Consider the following 24,570-nt stretch of genomic DNA (forward strand, 5'->3'; position numbering starts at 1 on the left):
ATTCATGCAGCAGATGAACTGATGCCCTCACTTTTGAGTAATTCGTAGCTAAGATTTGGTTTTGTAGTTTTTACCTACCAACGCTTACAATTTTTCCAAGTTTTATAGTGTAGTATTACTTTCAAAAAGTTCAAAAGAAACACGAATAATTTTATTTCTTTATTCTGTTACATCCAGATATATACGTGTTGTTTGTAATAATACATAATTAAGTAAAAAATGCATATCGAAAAAGTTGAGATCCCTGTTGTTTCTCCCCCATCCTAATCCCGTTGTTCTTTCTCCAATCTTCCCTTCATTACTATTGGTGACTAGTATCATGAGAATGTTTACTCCTTTCATTTATTTATTTACCTACATAAATTTGATACAGAATTGTTTTTTAAGTTACATAAATGTTATAGTGACATATTTACAGCTAATTTTTTCACTCAACATTGGTTCAGTAGATAAAACTAAACACCAGATTCTTTTTGAGTTGGATTAAATGCATCATATAACTATATCATAAATTAAAGCAAGAGTTTCTCTAGATATATTTAGAAGTAAAATATTAAATCATAGTATACATACAACTTTACTGGAACTTGTCAGTTTGCTCAACAAATTGATGTTCTAATTTATGTTCTTACTCTTTTATTTTACCTAATCTGGTCACCATTAAATGATACCATGTTTTGTTTTGCATTTTTCTTGTTACTAGTGAGGTTTTTCATATATTCACCTTTTGGGTTTCCACAACTTTGAATTGACTATGTATATCCTTGCCTTTAAATTTCTAATGAAGCACTTAAATTTTCTTTTGTATTATATTCCAGTGTTTCATAAACTTTGAGTTTGTAGTTTCTTTTTTAAATTGTTTTTGTATTTTCAACCAATTTCTTGTTCTGACCTAGATCATGATAAACAACTATTTATACTGCATTTGTTAACCACATTTATCATTCTTACGTATTTTAATAAATTAATATGATCTCTCGTTTTTATTTAGTTGTTTTTATAAAGTATTGAAATATGTTTAGTATACTAATTGTAGCCTTTTCTCTTTATATATAAAATAATTAAACAGTTCAGTATTTAAATGTATTACCTTTATTCAGTAATAACATAGTATTAGCAACTTAATTATTTTGTTTTCTGGCTATTTCTTATATCTGTATAAATTCATTTTTCTCAATCAAGGTTGACCAAGATGTTGTCATTACCAACTCTTATGAAACAGCCATGCGAACAGCCCAAAACTTCCTTTCAATCTTCCTTAAAAAGTGAGTAAACATAGTCTGATTTTTATTTTCCCCAGTATAGAGAATACTTTAAGTTAAAGATTTATCCAATTTTCTGCCACAATCTGAATCTTGAATATATTTCCTTGGCCCTTGATTTCCAGATCTTTAAAATGAGGTAATTGAATATTAAAAATCTAAAATTTTGTGAACTTGCTTATAGATTGGACTCCAAAAGTTAAAGTACTAGATTGAAATTCTGTAATTTTTCTTCAGTAAATTTTGGTGCATTCTAATTGAATAGAAAGTTTGTGGAGAGAGGTTACTCAGCCTTCATAAAAATTTATGGTAATCTCAGAGAGATAAAAACAGTGCTCATTTTAAAAAATGTATTCTACTTACCAGAAAGTAATATTAATATTTCTCAGTAAATGGGAAAAATTAAGTTTTAGAAATAATTTATTTAAATCCGTATTTTATTTCATGTACTCACTTAATACCTTGTTATTAGATATAGAGAAGAGAAAACTTTCTTAGCAAAATTTTAGTCATATTGGTGGGCATGTCACCTAAATTCACAGCCTTTTCATTATTTATCTTTGAACAGATGTGGTAGTAAGCAAGGTGAAGAAGATTACAGACCACTATTTGAAAATTTTGTTCAAGACCTTCTTTCAACAGTCAATAAGCCTGAGTGGCCAGCTGCCGAACTACTCCTTAGTTTGTTAGGGAGACTGTTGGTAAGAGTATAGCATTTAAAGATTATTAGATTACTAGAAGACAACATAATGAGGATGTACTCTGATTCACAGATGATGAATTCTTTAAAAATGTGTAAGGAAATATGACCATTGCATCTCTATTTTTGCATGTTCATAATTGTACACAATATTGTCAGTACCTTGTAGAAAACTAAAATGTGACTTTTGGTGCTTTCATTTCATTACGTAAGATAACTGCTTTAAAAACATTTTTGGTTTGGAAGTCTTATATTGTTAAAAGCATCTCAACACTGAGTATAAGTTATTGTAGTTAATTCATTTCAAAGCATGAAATTAATTAATGTGAACTCTTTGTCATCTTTAAAGAGTATTTCTAAAAACATGACACTTTTTGGTCATCATGTAATACAGTAGAGAAATACAAAGAAATATTGTGATTTGTGTTGTTTTTAAAGCTACATTTTGACTTGTGCAATACAAATTGTTACAAAACTGTTGGGACCTTACTTTCTGTGAGCTAGAAAATATATAATACTATTCTGGAACCAAGATAATGTTTCATAGGCATGAGAATTCCAGCGTAAGAAATTCTTAGTAGTATCCCATTTTTTTACAAATTAAACAGTTGAGCCTACATTTAAAGAAAGTGACTGTGTTCTTAGGGAGATTTAATGTGTAATTTTTCTGAAATGAATATGTTCAGATTCCACAAACTGAAAAGGCAGTCACTTTTTATGGAATAATATCACAAGGAAAAAAATTTACATTTCAGATAATACAATATAGATTTGGAATTTATATGATAAATTGGTATTAAAATAATATTATTATAAATTGATTACACTAAACCAAAATTTGCTTTATTTTGATGTGTAGGTTCATCAGTTCAGTAACAAGTCAACAGAAATGGCCTTAAGGGTGGCATCTCTTGATTACCTTGGAACTGTTGCTGCACGACTGAGAAAAGATGCCGTTACAAGCAAAATGGATCAAGGGTCTATAGAACGAATTTTAAAGCAGGTATTGAGATAAAGGGTTAAAATTATGGAGATAAATTGTAAAGTACTTTCTTTAGGTATTATGTCAGTCTTGCATTTCATTTTGTAGATTCAAATAAGATCTGTACTTCTAAAAGTGGGCTTTTCAGAAGCCCCACCTGAGACTGTTAATACCTTGGGGTAAATTATAATGTCCAACGGGAACATTTAAATGATTTACATAAATCCTTAGTTTGCTTTCTTTTTACAACTCTGAAGTTAGGAGTTTATGGTGCTGTTTTCTGTTTGGTTTAACATAAGTTTTATTAAAATCTTTACTAAGGTGATGATTTTTCACACCCAGTTAAATTGTTTTGTACCTTTGAATGTTGTGTATCTTTTTCGATGGGGAAAGGTAAGGAGGGCTTCTTTTCATTTTATTATATTGGGGGCTTTAATGTTTAGGGGAGAAAGTGTTTTGTTGCTGCACTTTTTAAAAAAATATGAATCAGGTGATAGTAATACTAAAAGTTAGGTAAGAAAATTGGTAGGTAAATGATCTCTAACCCTAGCATATACACTGCTTTCATCTTTTCTGCTTTTTTTAATGTCCATAACCTTACTTATGCTGGCAATTAGAAATACGTCTAATTTTTTTTTATTGCACTTGTATTTTGAAATAATTTTAAATTTACAGAAAAGTTATCAAACCAGTACAAGGAGCTCCCACAAACCTTTCACCCAAATTCCTTAATTGTTGAAAATTTTCAGTTGCTTTATCATTCTTTTTCAAAATATACTTTCATGTATATCTGTATATGCATTTTTTTTCCTGTTTGAGTAAACATGATGTCCCCATTACCACAGAAGTGCAAAGTGTAATTCCCTAGACTGGTAGCACCAATATTAACATTACCTAGGAACGTGTTAAAATGTGAATTCTACTGAATCAGAACCTTTGTGTGTGGGAACCAGCAATCTGTAGTTTAACATACAAATGAATACTGAAGTTTGAGAACCACTGTTTGTTATACGTTTTCTACAAACAAGAACTCTCACTTAAATATCCACAGTACAACTATCAAAAGCAAGACAGCACCATTAATGTGATACTACTATTTCTATTTTTAATAGGTTATAATTTGTGCTGTCATTATTTTAATGCTCAGGGTCTCCCCGATTTGACCAGTGAGTCCTGCATTGAATTGGCTTTTATTTTGTTTTTTTGATATGTTCCTAGCTTTCTTTGAGGACTTTCTTACTTTGTAGCACAATAAGATGTTTCAGGCTCATCTTTTACTGTCCTTGCCTCAGCCCTGGAATCAGCCATTTCTCTAAAAACAGCTGGTTCCTTTTAACTGGAAAATGGTAATTTACCATGTGTCCCCGAAAATAAGACCTAGCCGGCCAATCAGCTCTAATGCGTCTTTTGGAGCAAAAATTAATATAAGACCAGGTCTTATTTTACTATAATATAAAATCAGGTCTTATATAATATAGTGTAATATAAGACTAGGTCTTATATTAATTTTTGCTCCAAAAGACGCATTAGAGCTGATTGTCCGGCTTGGTCTTATTTTCAGGGAAACACGGTAGAAACCAAGATCTAGGTGCTAGATGTCTTTTGTTATTTCTTAGAGTGACCTACAACCTCTTGTTTATCTATATGGCCATGTAGATAGTACACTGTAAAACTAGAGGGTAAGGGTCATTTGTAAATATTTTTATGGCCCTCGACATATTTCCAAATTGCTTTTGGAAGTTTACAGTGACCTAGTTTACAGTGCTATGATCAATTTCTGAATGTATCCATCTCACCACTCTCCTAGAACGTGGGTTATTCTAATCTTTGTTTTCTACTTAGATATACTTGGCATTTCTTGTGGCAAAGCTAGAGTATAAGCTATAAACATGAGTGTCAACTCAGAGTTAATTTCTGCTCTGTGTTGTTCTTGACAAGACCTAAACATTCAGTCCCCTTCTGTTTCTACATCCAGTGAAACAGCTCACCCACTCTATATTTAATATCCTTCATGAAATAAAGTACTATTTTTATATTATAAATACAAATATTTGCATTCCAGAATGTTCTTTTTAAATAATACCCCAAAGAAACCTATAACACGTAATAACAGTTTCCATTTACTAGATTAAATTTGGATTTGTCTCTTTTTTTCCAACAGAAAACCAGTACTAGGACCTTTTTACCTCTGAAGATTTAGCATATTGTTCTGATAATTTTTATGTTAGCTACTTACAAGCTCCTTCAAAGATGACATGTAGTTCATAAAAATAAAAGCCAACCTCAGCTATCAATATATTTTTCAAAAATAGTATTCTTCTGTTTCTCCCTATTTTAGTTATATTTTCATTTTTATCATTTATGTTTTTTTTGCTCAGATTTGTGTTTACAGCTGTATAATTTATTAATTTTTTGTTCTTATTTGGTTCATTTTTGTAGGTTTCAGGAGGTGAAGATGAAATCCAACAATTGCAAAAAGCATTGCTTGATTACTTGGATGAAAACACTGAGACTGATCCCTCACTAGTGGTAGGATTCATTTCTTCTTTTTTTTTTGTTTTTTTTTTGAGATAACACATGTTTATTCAAATTGGGTATGAAAGAAGATTGGGACATGTCATAAAGAGGAAATTTGTTTACAATATTGATCTTTGAAACAGGGATACTTGATAATCTAAACAGAAAAAAATGGTTATGGATTGATTTGTCTATATGGAATTCTGGTACAGATATTACAATATACTTAAATACCGTGACATGGGAAATACTTGGAAATCTTTCCATAGGTTATCTTTAAGACTAGGCTAGATCATTGGTCCTCACAATGGGCATGGCCCAAGTGGTACATGATATGATCAATTAGCATATAAAAAAAACTGTTAGAGTTTTATATGAATAATTATTTTTAATATAATCCTTAATTCTATTTTTTTGTATATTATATATTTTTGAAGTATTAGTATAATAGGTTCATATGTAAAATTTATAAACTATATTAGGGAACAGTGCATATTTTAGGGTACTTATTAATTTTTAACTGACGGGAAATGCTATCTAAGGAGATTGGAGATAACTAAGCTATTCAGCCAACTACTGCATGTTTTCAATCTATTGAAAGGAATAGATTATAGATATGACTCAGCATTAAAATATTTCAATAATTGGCTGTGTAGTTCTTGAAAAAATAAAGTGAGATTTTGAAAATAACTAGTCTTCTACCTTCAGCATTTTATCCATTTGTTCTAAACTTTTCTAGTTGACCCATCATCTAAGTTTTACTGAATCATGTAATACTGACCTTAATAGTAGTGATATTCTAGATTTAATAGAGTTGTGTTTATGAAATTATCTTTTGACATCATTTTAATGGGACAAAGTAAAATAATAAGTTTTCTATCATTCGGATATTGTAAATGTTCCAGCTTTCTGAAAATCTGTCTTTATCCGATGGAAGTTGTTTTAAAGTAAACCTTAATATTTGTAACTGGTTTAATTTTATCAAGAGTAATGAGTTAATTTTATCAAGAGTAATGAGTTGGAAATTGTTACTAATTTCATCAAACTCAATCTTCACTAATTTCTTTCCAGTTTTCTCGTAAATTCTATATAGCCCAATGGTTCCGTGACACAACTCTGGAAACAGAAAAAGCAATGAAATCACAAAAAGATGAGGAATCATCTGAAGGAACACATCACGCAAAGGAAATTGAGACAACTGGTCAAATTATGCATCGAGCTGAAAACCGGAAAAAGTTTCTTAGAAGCATTATTAAAACCATGCCTTCTCAGTTCAGCACATTAAAGTAAGACCCAGGGAGAACACATCTTTACTTTTTCAGTTATCTCTTTGAAATCTATTTATGTGCTTTACAAAAAAATATATAAAAATTTAATGACGTTTTGTTGCAGGATGAACTCCGATACTGTGGACTATGAGGATGCTTGTTTGATTGTTCGATACTTGGCCTCTATGAGGCCGTTTGCCCAGAGCTTTGATATTTATTTGACACAGGTAAACTGGACCAGAATCCCTTATACAGACATTTCTGATTCTTGATATTTGTGGAGTAGTGTTTGATGTCTGTTCATTGTTGAAAATAGATATTTTAAAAGATCGTGAAAGTACCATTTGTTTCTATGTTCCATATTGTTAAAATGCCTTTGTTCTGCATGCCTTTTACATATTGATTCTTGTTTCACAGATAAATGGATACATGACGGTATGAGTATAACACTTATGGTGTACGAGGTGTGATCACAAAATACGGTAAATGTTTAAATTTAAAAAAATGTATTACAGTAAAAGACACATTGCCATTAAACCTCCTCAAAATACTCCTCTTCGCTTTGAACACACTTATCCCATCGTTCTTGCCACTTTCTGAAGCAGTTCTGAAGTCCTTTTTCGTGAGTGTCTAGTTTTGCTGTCGTGTCTAGTTTTGATGTCCTGAATCCATTCAAAATGTTTACTTTTTATGATCATTTTGACTTTGGGGAAGAGCTGGAAGTCTCACGGTGCCAGATCCAGTGAATAAGGTGGATGAGGATGCACCGAAATGTTTTTATTTGTCAGAAAATGCCACATACCAGAAGCTATGTGTGACATGGAGCGTTGTCATGATGGAAGATTAAGTAAAGACACAAAAGAGGACTTCCAGAATTGCTTCAGAAAGTGACAAGAATGATGGGCTAAGTATGTTCAAAGCGATGGAGAGTGTTGTTTTTTTTTTTTCCGATGGAGAGTCTTAAAGGGGATTAATGGCAATGTGTCTTTTACTTTAATTTTTTTTTTTATTTAAACATTAACCTATTGTTTGATCACACCTTGTAAGTAGAGTGATTGATGTTATAAAAACAAATTATTCAGTTACCAAATGTTATTTAAATGATAGTAAATATCCTTAATTAAAATTATACATAACAAGGTTTTAGTGAAGCTACAAGTCCTTGCAAATGAAGCATAGCAATAAAAACCTGGTTTAATTGAGAATGCCAGGATAAAGGCCCTAAAGTATAGAATGCCTGCCTCACTTAACTTTAGGTTAAAACTTTTGATCAGTAAGACAATATGTCTTTTGCTCATGTATATAAAAAAGGGAGGTAAATTATGTTTATTTTCACATATTTTGCTTTTCATGTTATATTTTGTTAAATGTTAAGTGTTCTACAATTTATGAAAATATCAATGTTTACTTGGCAGATCCTTCGAGTTCTTGGTGAAAATGCAATTGCCGTTCGAACAAAAGCCATGAAGTGTTTGTCTGAGGTTGTTGCTGTAGACCCCAGTATCCTAGCAAGGGTAAAGAGGAGCAGAAATGATTCTTCTTTCTTGAGCTTTCTATTCAAATTAAAATACTAGCTCTACTTAGTGTAAATTACATTGTCTTTATTTTTCTTTAGCTTGATATGCAGCGAGGAGTTCATGGACGATTGATGGATAACTCTACTAGTGTCCGAGAAGCAGCAGTAGAATTACTGGGTCGATTTGTCCTTTGTCGACCTCAGCTTGCTGAGCAGTATTATGATATGCTGATTGAAAGAATATTGGTATGTTTGCTTTCTCATTTTTGTTATACAATTCATGAATATAATTTTGTTTTCCTGGTAGTATCACATTTTTCCTTCAAATGTTAAGCTAGAAAAGTGTCAGTTATAAATTTATTTTGCCCAATGTTATGAACTATAGTACCTTCTAAAGAAGGACATATTTCAAGAGGAGGGCTGCTCAATACTGTAAAGCAAGTCATTGGTGAAAATTGGATTCCTTTTTTCAGTTACTATTCCTTTTGATTATATAAGTTTACAATGAATAAATCATAGGAACTACATGGGTTTAATATTTTAAATAAGAATATAGAGTAATTATGTACATATGTATGTATGTGTATAAACAGGAAAAATTATTTCAGTGAGAGCTAAGTACAGAAGTTTGGTATCTGACAATATTTTTGAATCCTTTATGTGTATCTGCATGTTTCCTTAAAGGTGAATTATGACAAGCAAGTTAAACCAGAAAGTCATTTGTGTCTTAAGAGCAAACTTAGATACTATTCTAAGACACTTAAGTTTTTGGATATCATGGATTTCTATGGCTGTGAAGCATTTTCCTAGAATATAAAAGGAAACATTGGCATTTCAAGATACCTGTCGAATCTACACACCACACCCTGCAGGCATATTGGCTACTTATGTAACTCAACAGAGATTCATTAAGCACATGACTAGGTATTCCCACAATGACAAGAATTTATCACCTTTAGCCTAGTATCAAAATACTGTATGATTGAAAGTTATAATACCAGCTTCAATTAGCATAAAATCTTGATATCAACCAAGAAAGAATGGAAGAATTTCTTTTTTCCCTTTTGGTGCCTCTCAGTCTTTTCAAGAGTGAAAGGCAAAACCAACTGGATTCTCAAATCTACAGTGAACTCTGACAGCATCTACGCTAGCAATATATTGTAAAATATTTTTATTTTCACAATGGCTAAACTGCATTATGGAAATAATTTTGCACAATAAGTGTTTGATGCTTTTTATTTATTTTTAAAACTATGAAATTTGTAAAATTAAAGAAAAATAGTTCAATGAACACCCGTGTATCCACCACCACATTTAATCTATATTTTTTGCTGAATTATTTTAAATTACAAACATTTTGCTATTTCTCCCATAGATATTTCACCTTAACGCTCCAAAAAATAGGAATAGTGTCCTTGTAAACAAAAACTATTATCTCAACCAAATTAACACTCCCTAAATATCATCTCATAACCAGTTCATACTCAAATTCTTCAGTTGTCGCAAAAATTGGACAAAAAAAATTTTTTCCAGCTTTTTTTTTTTTTTTTTAATAGAATCGAATGAAAGATCATACTTTGCATTTGGTGGTCATGTTTTAAAATTTACAGTATTCTCACTCTTTTTTACACACTTCCCCCTCTGACATTGACTAATTGAAAAAGACCAGGTTAGTCTTGTTATTTCCTCATTGTTTTGTTTAATTTGTTCCTTTGTTTCTTGTATTTCCTATAAACCATAAGATAGTGGCAATGGTTTGATTAGATTTAGGTTAGACATTTTTGTTAAAAATGTTTTATATGCTGCTTAAATAGCAGACACTATCCCAAAAGTTTCATGTTTGTTATCCATTTAATTTTGGGAAGCTTATACTCTAGTATTGCGTTCAGTACTAACTAGTTAATGTTTTTTCATGTATTGGATATCGTATTTTAAAAATAGATGGTATAAAATAACTCATTTATAGTAACATCAATAAGAAAGCATATAAAAAGGAAATATATAGACCATGTTTATCATGTTAATATATAGTGAATATACTGCTTGTTGGTATTTATTTTCTAATTTCATTTTATCAAATTTCATATACCTTGGTATCTTGATTGTTTTTGACATTTAATAATACCTTTCTGTTCTTAGGATACTGGTATTAGTGTCAGAAAAAGGGTAATAAAGATTCTAAGAGACATCTGTATTGAACAACCAACGTTTCCAAAAATTACCGAAATGTGTGTAAAAATGATTCGCAGAGTTAATGATGAAGAGGGCATTAAGGTAAGATGAAATGTTGACTAAAGTTTATTGTTCATTAATGTTTTAAATAACTTAAATGTTTATTATTATTTAAATTGTGTCTATTTAAATATATGTAAAACTTTACAAATGAAACGATATTTATAGACTTAAATTCAAGATAAAGACTTACTTTGATACATTTTTATTATCTAGATGTTGCATTAATTAATAAAATCTGATTATTCCCAACAAATTCAGCAATTAAAGTATTTAATACCTTTATAGAGATTGTATTATATATTGGAAATTTTTATCAAAGTTATTTTGATTTTTACATGGTTTGTACTTGGTTTTATACTCATAAATTAGTTAACACTTTGTTGAAAGTTTAAATATTTTCTCCTGCAAAAGTAGTAAAAATATTTTTTAGTTTGATCAAAAACATTCGAGCATATACTGTGCAGAAGTTCCAAGCTAGGCATAGTGATATCCATTGAAAATCTTAACCAAATTTTAAAAGATTATAATTTTGAGAAATTAATTGGTGATTTGAAAAAAATTGAGAAATTCATACCAAAAATTGCCAGTAATTTGTGTTTTGATTAGTTATTTATAGCTTTGTTTTAGGCTTTAATGAGAATTTGGGATTGAGAATTTTGCCATGTTTGTTGTAATTACTTAGTTTGAATTTTTTCTTCTAGAAATTAGTAAATGAAACATTCCAAAAACTCTGGTTTACTCCAACTCCACACAATGACAAAGAAGCAATGACAAGGAAAATTTTAAACATCACTGATGTGGTAAGAAGGACTGGAACAAGGGGTTGGTCCCTACCGGTGCAAACCTAGCTGAGGTGAACTCCATTTTACAAAGGGAGAGACCCTAATGAGTATGTGGTTAACCTTGACATTTAGTACTACATCCCTTACTTTATATTTCTGAAGATACTCAAGGGATACAAGTAAGATGAAATGGGTGTTTCTACATAGCCCCACTTTTTGGCGTTTACAGACTTAAGCACCAATATTGAAATTCTTCAAATTCCTCCAGTGATTGAAAACTAAGAGTGAAAGGAGAAGTGGATGAATTAGGTGCAATAGCCCAAGGATAGCAGCCTGAAATGAGATAGTAATTTCTATCTTTTTCAGAAAACATGAATTAAGATTAGTTTCATGTTTAAATATATACATAAACTATAATTTTTTTTGACCCATGATACTTTTCATATTTTGAACATAAGAAATCTTATGTCATCAATTATATATCTGTTTCACTGAATTCTTTAAATCTGCTATCTAGAAGGAAAATATGAAGCAAGCATTTTCATTTTTATTATTCTAGACCTTTTGGATTTTCCTGACAGCATGTAGTTCAAGTTATTGTTCAAAATGTAATTCCACATTTAATTTCAATACATTACACTAATTTCTTGAATGTATTCTGATATATTTTTACAATAAAAATTTTAACATTGGTAAGTTATTGGCTTACTGAAAAAATAGTTTACTTTAAAAATAAATGTTTTAATTGAAGACATTGAGACATTTATATATTTAAGGCTAAAGTTAGCAAAGTGTATTTTATTCAGATTAAGTACATTTCCAGCTTTGATAGTTTCATCGTATTTTCCCCCTTAGGTTGCAGCATGCAGAGATACTGGATATGACTGGTTTGAGCAACTCCTTCAAAATGTGAGTGTTATTTGGACTTCTGATAATAGATAACATGAAATGTAATAGAAGTTCTTTGTAGATTTTATATGACATAAAATAACCTTTTCAGTTTTTTTTTTTTAAGTATTTGCCTTTTGGTAGGGAAACTTTTTTCAACATATTAGATTGAATGTTTTAGTTAATATCCGTATTTAATCCATTATTTATTTACTTGTTATAAGTAACTTTTCTAAAATAGTAATTGAAATTCTATCTTCCCTTCCACCAGATCATTATTTTTTTCTTATCTCTTTAATCTACATTATAGACATGAGATCTATAAATAGATAAACAGACTGCATTAAATATATATTTACATTATTTGACATGTTATAAAATATGTAGAATTTCCTAAAGTAGTGCAGAATTAAACCGTAACTCATGTTCTTTTAAAATTTCATAAGTGGAAATGTTTATCTCCCTATGAATTTTTTATTTCACAAGTTTTCAAATAGAAGTACCCATCACCCACTTTAAAAACTATCATCATTTTCTCAGTCTTGTTTTATCTCTCTCCCTCATCTTTTTTTTTGTGTGTGCTGTAATATTTTTAACGCAATTCCTATACTTTATATCATTTCACCTAGTATAAATACTTTAGTATCTGTCTCTAACAGAAATTAGTTTTTTAAAAAAACCCAGAATATCATCATCTATATTAAAATAAATATTAATAAATTATTCCCTAATATCTGATACTTAGTCCATGCTCACATTTCCCTGATTGTCTCAAAAATGTATTATTGTATTTGGTGTACAGTTCCTTTGGATGATATGGCTCTTAAGTCTAAACCTATAATAGTTGACCACTTATCCCCTCCTTTTTTTCATACCACTTATGTGTTTTTCTGTAGAATGTCCCACGTTCTGGATTTCATAGATCTCTTCCTTCTGGTGTCATTTAAGTTGTTCCTCTGTCCACCATTTGTGTGTGTGTGTGTGTGTGTAAATTCTTAGCTCTAGAGGCTTAATAACACTGAAGTTCAGTTTTGAGAGTAAGGGACAAGAATATTTCATATGTAGATGATGCTGAATATTATTGCATCACATCAGGAGGCACATAGTATTGCTTGTCCTGTTTTCAGTAATCTCTGAGTTTAGGTATTGTCAGTCTGGTGCATCTACATATTATTAAGTCTTTAAGGATTGATTTTAAATGATCGTTACCTAGATTCATTATTTCCTTTAAAAGGTGTAAAATACTGATGCTTTTCCTAATTATTTGTTTCACATTAATTAGCTGGGATTCTTCTTTAAAAAGGAATTTTATCCTGATTGTTAGTATGACGTATAAGTTTTATAGGAAAGGCAGGGGAAGTGTTTGATTCTTTTCCATTACTTGTCAGTTTTCAGAATAATGAGTTTTCCTGTCATCCTCCAAAGATGACTAATGAGTTTGTTCATTTTTTAATATCAATATGAACTAATAGATTCATATGTCTTTGATGTATTTTAATTTATTGCAGTCATAATTCTTTTTTAAGCTCAAATTGGCCCCTTTGCCCAGTGTTAGTCCCTTCAAGTTGGTCTTATATCGTTTTGATATAACCTCATTAGTCTTTTGTAACCTGATTGCTTTTTGCTTCTACAAGATGCCCCAGACTCATCTTGTACATTTCTTGCCCCAAATCTAAAATAAGCCATTTTTCCAAAGAGCCCAAATCCCTTTGGTGGGAATTAATCTCAGTGCTGTGGATGTTCATTGGTAAGTGTTACCATAGCTTTGGGTCTTTTTAGAGAATAGACCTACAAAATACATATTTTTTTTTAGAAAGAGAAAAATAAGAATTTATATTGACACTTTTTATTCAAATTTAAGATTATAAGTCTCCTTTGATTTTATTCTTTCCTTTAGGCCAAAAGTCTTGGTTCCCAAGGCAACGAACATGATTTTTTATTTGCTTTGTCCTACTATGTTAAAAATAAGATTATTGGATACAGCTTAAAATATTTTTGCATTTCTTTTTATCTATAACTCCTTAAAGATATACCATTAGAAGTCTATCTTGAAATAACATTTTTCTGTTTGACTATGTCAACAATTTACTATTTAGTTAAGTCCATTTGTTTCTGTTTAATTTTTTTATTTTTAGCAATATTTTTAGTAATGAAACTGTACATAGTGATATTTTTAATAACCAAATTTTATTGAGTCAGAATATATATGCAAAAATATTCACTAATTTCAGATATACAGTTTGATTAATTTTAATATATACAGTAAACTCCAGCACAATCAAGATATAGAATACTACCCTAAAAGGTTCCTTGTGTTTCTTTGTAGTTGAGCCTCTCCCCTGACCCTAGGAAACCACTGGTCTCCTTTGTGTCACTATAATGGTACCTTTTGTAGAATTTCAGTTCAGTGGAATCATGCAGCTTGTAGTCTTTTGTTTTTTATTTTTTTTTTAATTAGCAGAATGTTGCTAGTATATTAATATTCATTTTTATTGCTGAGTGGTATCAATAGTATCATGATTTCTTTTTTAATTCACAAACTTATGGACTTTGGGGTTGTTCCCAGTTTGGACCATTATGAATAAGGCCGCTATGAGTATTTGTGTGCAAGTTGTGTGAATGTGTGTTTTCATTTCTCCTGGATGAATTACTGTGAGTGCCGTTGCTGGGTCATGTGGTGAGTGAGAATCCTTCAAACTATTTTCCAAAATGGCTGAACCATTTAACATTCCATCATCAATGTTCCATTTGTTCCACATCCTCACCAGCCCTAGGTATTATCAGTCTTTTTAATTTGAGCCCATTCTGGTGGTGTGTAGTAGTATGTTGCTTTTTTAAAATGTTCAAGATGCCTTTTTAAACACCTTCATGATGCTTGCTTGCTTATGTTACCCAACTATAATTCCTTAGACTCTTCATAAATCATCTTCCATTTCAGAATTTTACAGGATATAGTTACCATCATTTTCTTTCTAAATGAGATAATTAGCTTCATATTATAGAATCTTATAACCACCTTAGTTATATTTATGTCAGCCATTCCAAAGAGGACATTATAATTTCTAGAAGGCTGTATAACCATGTTTCATCTGATAATTACAATAAATGATTAAAAATTAAGTGTAGCTGTCAGAAATGTCAGTATTTAGTATTACTGAAAAGATTGTAAGATAACATCCCTATGTATTATTGGCAAGTTAGAAGCAGAAAGGAGATAACTAGATTTACAATCTCTGAGCAGTAGTAGTTTTATATTCTTTATACCTTTACTCTCTAGTCCTATAGTTGTCCATTCAATTTTTTTTCATCCTATCTATGCTTTACTACTTTAGTTTCTGCCAACAGTTTAGTTTACCAGTGACATTATGATTTTGTGATATAGTTATTAGACTAGCAGAGTTTAATATAAGAAATAAAGCTCAAAAATATTTATATAAATACATGTGACAGAGACATAACCTCTCTTAGCAGTTACATATAAATTTTAAGAGAGGCTAGGAAGGATATAGGTAATGGACTGCTGGAATTATTGGAATTTTTTGAGTCAAAAATAATTTGCACACTTTCTATTTCCACATGAATTCATATACACACATTCCATTCCATCCAATTTCAGCAGTTTGTCGTTTGTATTATTTATGTGTTGGGTTGGTTTCTTATAGATCACTGATTACCAATTCATGGAATGTGGTTTCCTAGGGAAACTTCAAATACTACATGAAATAGCTTCAAATTCACACATGCACCACATTGTGCCTATGGACTAAATTTTGTTTGTGTGTGTGTACATACACACATGCATACAGGTGGTAGTTTTGGCAGAAGCATTGCTTTCAGGGAAGGTAAATCTATCCAGAATAAGTATCAATTCTAATAAGAACAAAATGATCTCCTTTTGTGATGGAAATGGTCCAATATGATCAACCTTTACCAGGTAGCTCATCACACAGGGAATGGTTCCACATCAGGGAACCCGTGTTGGTCTCTACTGCTGGCAGATTGGGCCCTCAGCAGTGGCCATAGCAAGGTCGGCCTTGATGAGTAGATGTCCAGTTTGCTGAGCCCATGCATAATCCATCCCTGCCACCATGGACTGTTTGTTCATGAGTCCATTGGGCAATGACCAGAGTGGCTGGGAAAAGAGGGTCATATCTTCATAGAAGGTATCTACAGAATGGGTCTTTCTATCCACTTGATTATTAAAATCTTCCTCTGCCAAGTTTCCCTTTCATAAACATTCATGTGGAAAATAAATATCTTCACATTTTTTGCCCTTTCAGAGATGTCCAACCACATGACTCTTGCCCACATTTCCTTGTCACCAACTTTCCAGTCTTGTTCCTTCTAAGTCCCTGACCATCCATCCAAATCATTGGCCATAGCCCACAAATCAGTATATACATACACACCTCGTCATTTCTTCTTCCAAGCATAGTGAACACCCAGGCTCACTGCTCCAAGTTTTGCCCATTGGGAGAATTTCCCTTCACCACTGTCCTTCAGGGATGTCCCGGAAAGGGCAATATTGTTGCAACTGTCCACTTTCAGGTGGTGCCTACATATTGTGCAGACCTCTCTGTAAACCAGGCCCAAGTCTTCTCCTCCTCTGTCAGCTGATCATAGCGACCTCCCCACGAGGCCGTAGGTACAAGATAAGGTGAGAGAAGGCAGTGTAGCAGATGTGGGAATCATAGGCATTTGGGCCACTTCTTCATGTAACTTACTAGTGTCCTTAGGCCTCCTCTGACCCAATCACAGACATACCACTTCCCTTTTCATGATGGAGTGCTGCTGTACACACCCAGCTTTATGGTTTGGTGAGTCAGATAACACCCAGTTCATGATAGGCAACCCAAATTGCATGGTAATGTCGTGTCCCATGGCTGGGCGTTTAGTATCTCCAAAGGCCCAGTAGCAGGCCAAGAGCTTTTTCTAAAAAGGACAGTAGTTATTCAGAGGATGGCAGGGCGTTGCTCCAACAACCTAAGGACCTATGCTGCAGTTCACTGATAGGAGCCTGCCAAAGTCTCCAAACAGTGATTAAAGCACCATTGGGTCTGCTGGATCATAGAGCCCAAGCTGCAGAGCAGGTTGCACAGCAGCCTGGATTTGTTGAGAGCCCCACTCAACACTGGCAGCTTCTTGGGTCACTCAGTGAATGAGCCAGAGTAATATACTCAAATGTGGAATTTGTTGTCTGCAAAATCCAAAGAAGCCCACTAGGCATTATGCCTCTTGAGGCCAGATGCAACAGCCAGTTCTGTCACTTTAAAAGAGATATCTCAACATGCCCCAAATCACTAGGCTCCTAGGAATTTCACTGGAGTAGAAGACCCACTGAATTTTTGTTGGATTTATTTTCTACCCTCCGACACACACATCTTCCCAATACGTCTAGAAAAGTTGCTACTTTTTGCTCACTAGGTGCAATCAGCATAATGTCACTAATGCAATAGACCTGTGCGATATCTTGTTAAAGAGAAAGGTAATCAAGATCCTGCAAACTAAATTATAACATGAGACTGGAGAATTAATATACCCCTGAGGTAGAGCAGTGCAATGTATTGCTGGCCTTGCCAACTAAAACTGCTTCTGGTGGGTCTTCGACAGGGATGGAGAAAAAGGCATCTGCCAGATCAATAGCTGCATTCCAGGTACCAGAGGAATGTATTAATTTTTGCTCAAGCAGTGATACCTCATCTGGTACAGCAGCTGCAATTGGAATCACCACCTGGTTAAGTTTATGCTAATCCACTGTCATTCGCAAAGATCCATCTGTCGTCTGCACAGGCCAGATCAGCAAGGTGAATGTGGGTGTAGTGGGAATCGACACCTCTGCATCCTTCAAGTCTTGGATGGTGGCACTAATCTTGGCAAGCCCTCCAGTAATTCAGTGTTGCTTTTGATTTACTATTTTCCTAGGTAGAAGTAGTCCTCAAGGCTTCCATTTGGCCTTTCCCACTCAATAGCCCTCACTCCACAGATCAAAGAACCAAGGTGGGGACTCTTATCTATTGGGTGCATCTATTCCAACTATACATTTGGAACTGGGAAAATAATCATTGGATGGATTTGGAAACCCATTCACTGGACTCACTGTGAAACAGACCTGATCTGTACATCCATTGATTACCTGACCTCCATAATCCCCTGCTCTAATTGGTGGGGCACAGTGAAATTAGCTCCTGGAATTAATTTCAGTTCAGAGCCATTGTCTAGTAATCCCTGAAAGGCCTGATAATTGCCTTTTCCCCAGTGGACAGTTCACATGGTAAAAGGCCTTAGGTCCCTTTGGGGAAGGTTAATAGTATAAATTTTCATTAGTGTATAGGACTCCTTCCTCAAGAGGATTCCTCCAAGAATGCTATGGATTAAATATTTGTCTCTCCAAAATTCATATATTGACTTCTGATCCCCAATGTGATGATATTAGGAGATGGACCTTCGGGGGGAGGGGGGAATAATTAGATCAAGAGGGTGGAGCCCTCATGAATCAGATTAGTGTCCTTCTAAGAGGAGACACAAGAGATGATCTCTCTGCTCTCTGCCATGTGAGGATACAGTAAGGAGATAACCATGAGCTAAGAAGAGGGTCTTCATCAGAAAACAACTATGCTGGCACCTTGACCTATGACTTCCCAACCTTCTGAACTATGAAAAATACATTTCTGTTGTTTAAGCCACCTAGTCTGTGGTATTTGTTATACCAGCCCAAGCTGATTAGGACAAAAATTGATACCAAGAAGTGGGGTGCTGCTGAAACAAGTACCTAAAAATGTAGAAGCAGGTTTGGAATTGGGTAATCAGTAGAGACTGGAAGAGTTCTGAGGTGCGTGCTAGAAAAAGCTGGTAGTGCTGTGAAGAGACATGTAAAGCAGTTCTGGTGAGGTCTCAGAAAAGAGAAGAGCTGTAGAGAAAGCTTCTGTCTTCTTGGAGAATACATATAATCACATACAGAATGTGGGTGGAAATATGGACAGTAAAGGCCATTATGATGAGTTCTCAGACGGAAGTGAGGAACATGCTGTTGGGCAACAGGGCAGTCTTTGTTATAAAGTGGCAAAGAATTTGGCTGAGTTGAGTTCTTGTAGTGTTCTGTGGAAGGCAGAACTTCAAGCGATGAAATTACATATTTAGCTGAGAAGATTTCTAGGCAAAGTGTTTAAGGAGCAGCTTGGTTTTCTCCTAAGTTTACAATCAACTACAGTTTGTCTCCATCAACCAGTGAATGGGTAAAAAAAAAAAACTGGTATGTGCATACAATTTAATAGTATTCCATATCATACAGGAAAAAACTATTGATATGTATAGCAACAAATGTGGATAATAAAAACATTTATGTAGAGTAGAAGAAGCCTTACACAGAAGGGTACGTTTCCATTTATATGAAGTTCTAAGAGAGGCAAAACTATGTTGCGGAAAAAAAATCAGAAGAGTGGTTGCAGGGGTCCAGGGATTGACTTGGAAGGAACATGAGGGAACTTTTGAGGTAATGGTAATAATCTATCAGGGGTACTAATAGTAATTGAGATTACCTGCGATTTGTTAGAAATGTTAAGTTCTAAGTCTTTACCCCAGACTTAATTAATAACTCTGAAAATGGGGCCATCATTCTGTATTGTAACATTCTCTCCAAATGAGCTGATGTAAGCTGGAGGTAGAGAACCACTGTTCTGTATCTTGGTTGGAGTTTTGAGTTACAATGGTGAATGCACTTAACAAAACTGAGCAAATGTACACTAAAGCTTTGTACATTTCATTTCATGTACATTTTATCTCAAGGATAAAAGGGGTACACTGATGTCTACAATATACTTTGAAATGCATCAAAAATAAGATGGATAAAGATGTGTGTATGTATACATAGTCATATGTATACATATATACATATACATACTCATAGCATGAGTAAAAAGCTGGTTTAACATAAGCGTGTGTGTGTGATGTAACAAAGGAGAAGAAATAGGAATCATTTCAGAGAACAAAGGCCATTTTTTATATAAGATTTAATACCTTTGAATGATAACGTCTAATAAACTAGGAATAAAATCTGACAGAGTAACCTGTAAAACTGAAAATGAAAATTATGCAAAATGGCAAAATGATAAAAGAGATGTCATCAAAATCAGGAACAAAAAATATTCATCGAACAGGTCAAGGTGATTGTAAAACGTATGGAAAAGCAAAGATTTGAAAATAATTGTCACTTCTGAAAATGCAGGAGCAAGGAGCAGTGAGTGAGTTGCCTTACCAAAACAAATATCAGGACCTGGTTTTAAAGATACAGTGAGAAGATTGTACGTACTAAATAGACCAATTGAACAGTATACAGAGCCCAGAAATAATTTTCTGCGTATATAGGATATAATTACTATAAAACAGAAGTGGCACTGCAGTTAATGGGGAAAGGATTTTCAGTAAATGGGCCTGGGACAATTGCCTGTCCATAAGGAATTTTGTTTTAAATTGATTCCTACTTCAACAGTCAATGCGATATACATTAAAGGAAATCTTTAAAACTTTTAAAACAAAATAATGCGTGAATATATTTTTCACTTTTTTGTAGGGAAGGATTTCTTTTTTGTTTCTTTTTTCTTTTTTTTTTTTTAAAGGAGGACGCAGCTCATACATGGCCATGCGGGGATTGAACCCGCAACCTTGGTGTTATTATCACCAGGCTCTAACCAACTGAGCTAACCAGCCACCCCCTGTAGTGAAGGATTTCTTAAACAAGTGACAAAAACCATTAACCTTGAAAGATTGGTAAATTTCACTGCCTTAAAATGAAGAACATTTAGGAATTAAAAGATATCTTAAAGAAAGTGGAAACACAGGTCACAAACTGAGAAAAGATACTTGACACACATGTAACTGAGAAAGGATCATTTTAAGAAGATATAAAGAACTCCTCCTACAAACCAATATAAGTCAAAAGACCCAGTACAAAAATAGGTAAAAGTTACAAATAGGCATTTCATAGAAGAAATAGCACGTATGGCCAATAAGGTATTCAACCTCATTAGTAATATGGGAAATACAAATCAAGACCACATTTTACATCCATTTGACGAAAATTGAGGAGTCAGATGACAACAAATGATGGAGAGAAGAGATGTATTAAATAGTATCTCTTAAACACTGCTACTAATTAAGAAAGTATTACAACCAAGTTTTCAAAATAGCATTATTTCATAAAGTTGAACATTTGTATGTCCCATGACCCAGCAGTTCCACTGCAATGTATATACCCAATAGAATCCTGCATCTGTGCACCAGAAGACAAATGAAAGAATGCTTGGTATACCACTGAAATTGTAGTTAACCTGTCTTCAGAAGAATGCATAAATGAATTGCAGTATAGGCAGACAATGGCCTGTTGTATAGTAGAGGAAATGAATAAAATGCAGTTACATCCAACAGCTTGGGTTAGATAGTGACATAATGAGTCACTAAAGGCAAGAAGATGTAGAAGACTACATCCAGTATGATACCTTTTAGAAAGATGAAAATCAAGCAAGACCATAAACAATATACAGCTTAGACAATTTTTTAAAGCAAAAAAATTGTAGAATTCATCATAGTGGTTACCTTGAAAGTAAGACAGGAAGATGGGGTAAGAGAAGGAGCTACTAGAAAATGTAAATTATTGGAAATATTCTTGTTCTTGAGTTGGGTTCACAGTGTATCATTATATTTATAAGTAAATAAAAGGACACATGGCAATACTGATGAACCAAAATTTATGGTTAATACTTTTATGTATACTCGATGTCTTGGAGAGGAAGAGGAAAAAAACAGGGATGAGGAGATGGTTTTATACTCTTGCCTGAAAGCGACAAGACCAGCAGGTGATTTTAATAACTGCTTGAGGAATTAAGTTATGGCTCAGGAAGAGAATTTGCTGTTCAGAGTTGAAATTGGGTAAATTGAAGTCTTCTGCTTTGATTTACTTCTTTGAGTTGGAGGGAGGGGGCAATGTATGTGTTGTGTTATTCTGATTGCTATTAGTTGGTTTAATCATCCATGCATCTTGTAGTGAAAGTTTAAACGTGCACTGTCCAGTACTAGCTGCATGTGTTTTATTTAAATTAATTAGCCACATTTCAAGTGTTAAGTAGCCGCATGTGACTCATGGCAACCATATTGGACAGCAGAGATACAGAACATTTCCATCATTGCAGAAAGTTCTAGGACAGCATCAGAACTCTTCACAGAAATCAAATGCACATCCCAACTCTTTTAATATCCCCAGAATTATATTAGCTAATCTTTATTAACAAAACCGATATATATCAGATGACTTTATCATTGACCTCTTATTATGAAAGATTGGGTTGGTTTGTTTTGGGGGGTGAGGTGAGGGGTTTTGGCTGTAGTTAGACTGATCTCCTTTCCTTATCTCATTATTCATAACACTTTTCTAACATTTATTAATAATTTGGTAAAGGATAACTCAGAAGAAATCTAGCCTTATATTTTACAATTACAAAACTTAAGGTGCAATTCAGATGTAATTGCAATTATATAAAAGATGTAATTAACCCATAATATATTTTTTTGAGACATCAAAGGATTTGGTATAATGAAGAATGAAATTCTCATTCTTTAAAGTAATTCAACTACTGTGTTTCTCTGAAAATAAGACGGGGTCCTATATTAATTTTTGCTCCAAAAGACGCATTAGGGTGTATTCTCAGGGCATGTCTTATTTTTTCATGTACAGCAATCTACATTTATTCAAATACAGTCATGTCATCATCTTCTGGAACATCGTCATACATACTAAATGCATCTGTCTGGCTGACAATCTTAACTGGGGCTTATTTTTGGAGTAGGTCTTATTTTTGGGAAAACATGGTAGTGTTGAGTGGTGCTCTTAAAAGAAGGTCACCTTCCTCATTTCTCTCATATCCTTCCTAAGATCCTATATACAGCAATTTAAATACTTTATAATAAAATTGTTTGAAAGTATTTATGAATTACTGGTTTATAAGTTATTTTAAAACATTTGTTATGTATTTTTGTTTAATTTGCATTTTCAGTATTAAATTGTTAATGACAAATTGAAAAGCTGATTATTTATGGACACATTTAATGTGTTAGTATTATTATTGTTGCCTGATGAATAATTATACTGGGATTTTTTATTTTTTATTTTTTTATACACGTATATAGTTGTTGAAGTCCGAAGAGGATTCCTCATATAAACCTGTGAAGAAAGCTTGTACTCAACTTGTTGATAACCTAGTTGAGCACATTCTTAAATATGAGGAATCTCTAGCTGGTAAGACATTTTGTATATTGGTCATTAAGTTTGTTTTATAAGATATTGTAAGATACTTTGGCACATTTCTTATTTTTGCTTTTGACTCTGCTTAGCCTAACAGTGAACTACTCTTAAATAAAATCTGTTTTTTGTTTGATGTTGCAGCCTTGATTATATTGTTAAAGTTGTCTAAGATTATCTAGAGTGGTCTAATAAAAGCATAGGCCTCATCCCTTCCACGTATCTCTCAGTACCATATAATTTTAGGTGTCATATTGAACAGGAATAAAAGTAAGTCCAGGGGCTAATACATACTTAGCTAATTGCACTCATCCGAAAACTGTTTGCTATGTTTTAAATCCTATAAAATTTTCTCTCAAAATGAAATTATTTATTATAAAAATGTTCTTAAAAGATTTGTGGTACAGCCCTAATGCATCCCTAATGTCATTTATAATTGTTATATAAAATGTGTTTAATCTTGAGCTAGAAAGCTGTCAATATTTTTTAAATTACATTCCTTAAATATTTAATATTTTATATGATCTATCCCATTATTTTCCAGTAACAAGTCTGAAATTATTAATCAAATGTAAATAATTATAGAAAACTATAAAAGTCATCAACGATATCTGTTGCTTAAAGCACACAAGATTAGCATTGCTTTCCATTGCCTGATGTACATAAATGAGAGACAGTAGTCAGCTTCGGTCATTCTCCAGAGTTGGGGGCCAGTTGCCTCTTACAGAGGCACATTTATGGCACCTGAGGAAATGTTGATACCCTTTATATTTTATGCAGTTTTTTTCTTTAATGTTTTTTTTTTTTTTCATTTTCCATTTGTACCTCTTTTTCTTTTTATCTCCTTGTTCTGTTTTTCCCTATCCCAGATTTTAAGGGTGGTACTGTTGTTACTTAATGTTAAAAAGTTGCTAATCTCTGAAAACTAATTTGCCACCCAAGAACATTTTCCTTTCAGCTGAACAGCGTTTTATTTTCCTTTCTAATATAGCACTGGCCCAGCTTCTTCATTTCTCTCTTCCATCTTTTAACTCTCTCCTACTACAGCAGCATCTTTTTCCCTAGTACCTTTAAACACAGTATCACCTCAGCTAAATTGGTTTTGTCCCCTTTACTAACTTTCTTTTCCATAT

General features: G+C 32.9%; 1 protein-coding gene across 6 annotated transcripts in view; it reads left to right on the forward strand.

Moving 5' to 3' along the window:
- Positions 1-24,570, forward strand: part of NIPBL (NIPBL cohesin loading factor) — a 189,437-nt gene that overhangs the window by 142,186 nt on the left and 22,681 nt on the right. For all 6 annotated transcript variants that reach the window (XM_019737211.3, XM_074328993.2, XM_088796488.1 and 3 more), the window contains 12 exons: positions 1,183-1,265; positions 1,831-1,963; positions 2,822-2,965; positions 5,384-5,473; positions 6,533-6,747; positions 6,854-6,956; positions 8,145-8,243; positions 8,345-8,491; positions 10,385-10,519; positions 11,182-11,280; positions 12,118-12,171; positions 23,326-23,434. In XM_019737211.3, coding sequence (XP_019592770.2) covers positions 1,183-1,265; positions 1,831-1,963; positions 2,822-2,965; positions 5,384-5,473; positions 6,533-6,747; positions 6,854-6,956; positions 8,145-8,243; positions 8,345-8,491; positions 10,385-10,519; positions 11,182-11,280; positions 12,118-12,171; positions 23,326-23,434 — 1,411 coding nt within the window. The remainder of the gene's footprint in view (positions 1-1,182; positions 1,266-1,830; positions 1,964-2,821; positions 2,966-5,383; positions 5,474-6,532; positions 6,748-6,853; positions 6,957-8,144; positions 8,244-8,344; positions 8,492-10,384; positions 10,520-11,181; positions 11,281-12,117; positions 12,172-23,325; positions 23,435-24,570) is intronic.

The sequence above is a fragment of the Rhinolophus sinicus genome, chromosome 3 (genome assembly GCF_057876585.1).
Source record: "Rhinolophus sinicus isolate RSI-liver-muscle chromosome 3, RSI-T2T, whole genome shotgun sequence".
In the NCBI taxonomy this organism is placed as follows: Eukaryota; Metazoa; Chordata; class Mammalia; order Chiroptera; family Rhinolophidae; genus Rhinolophus; species Rhinolophus sinicus.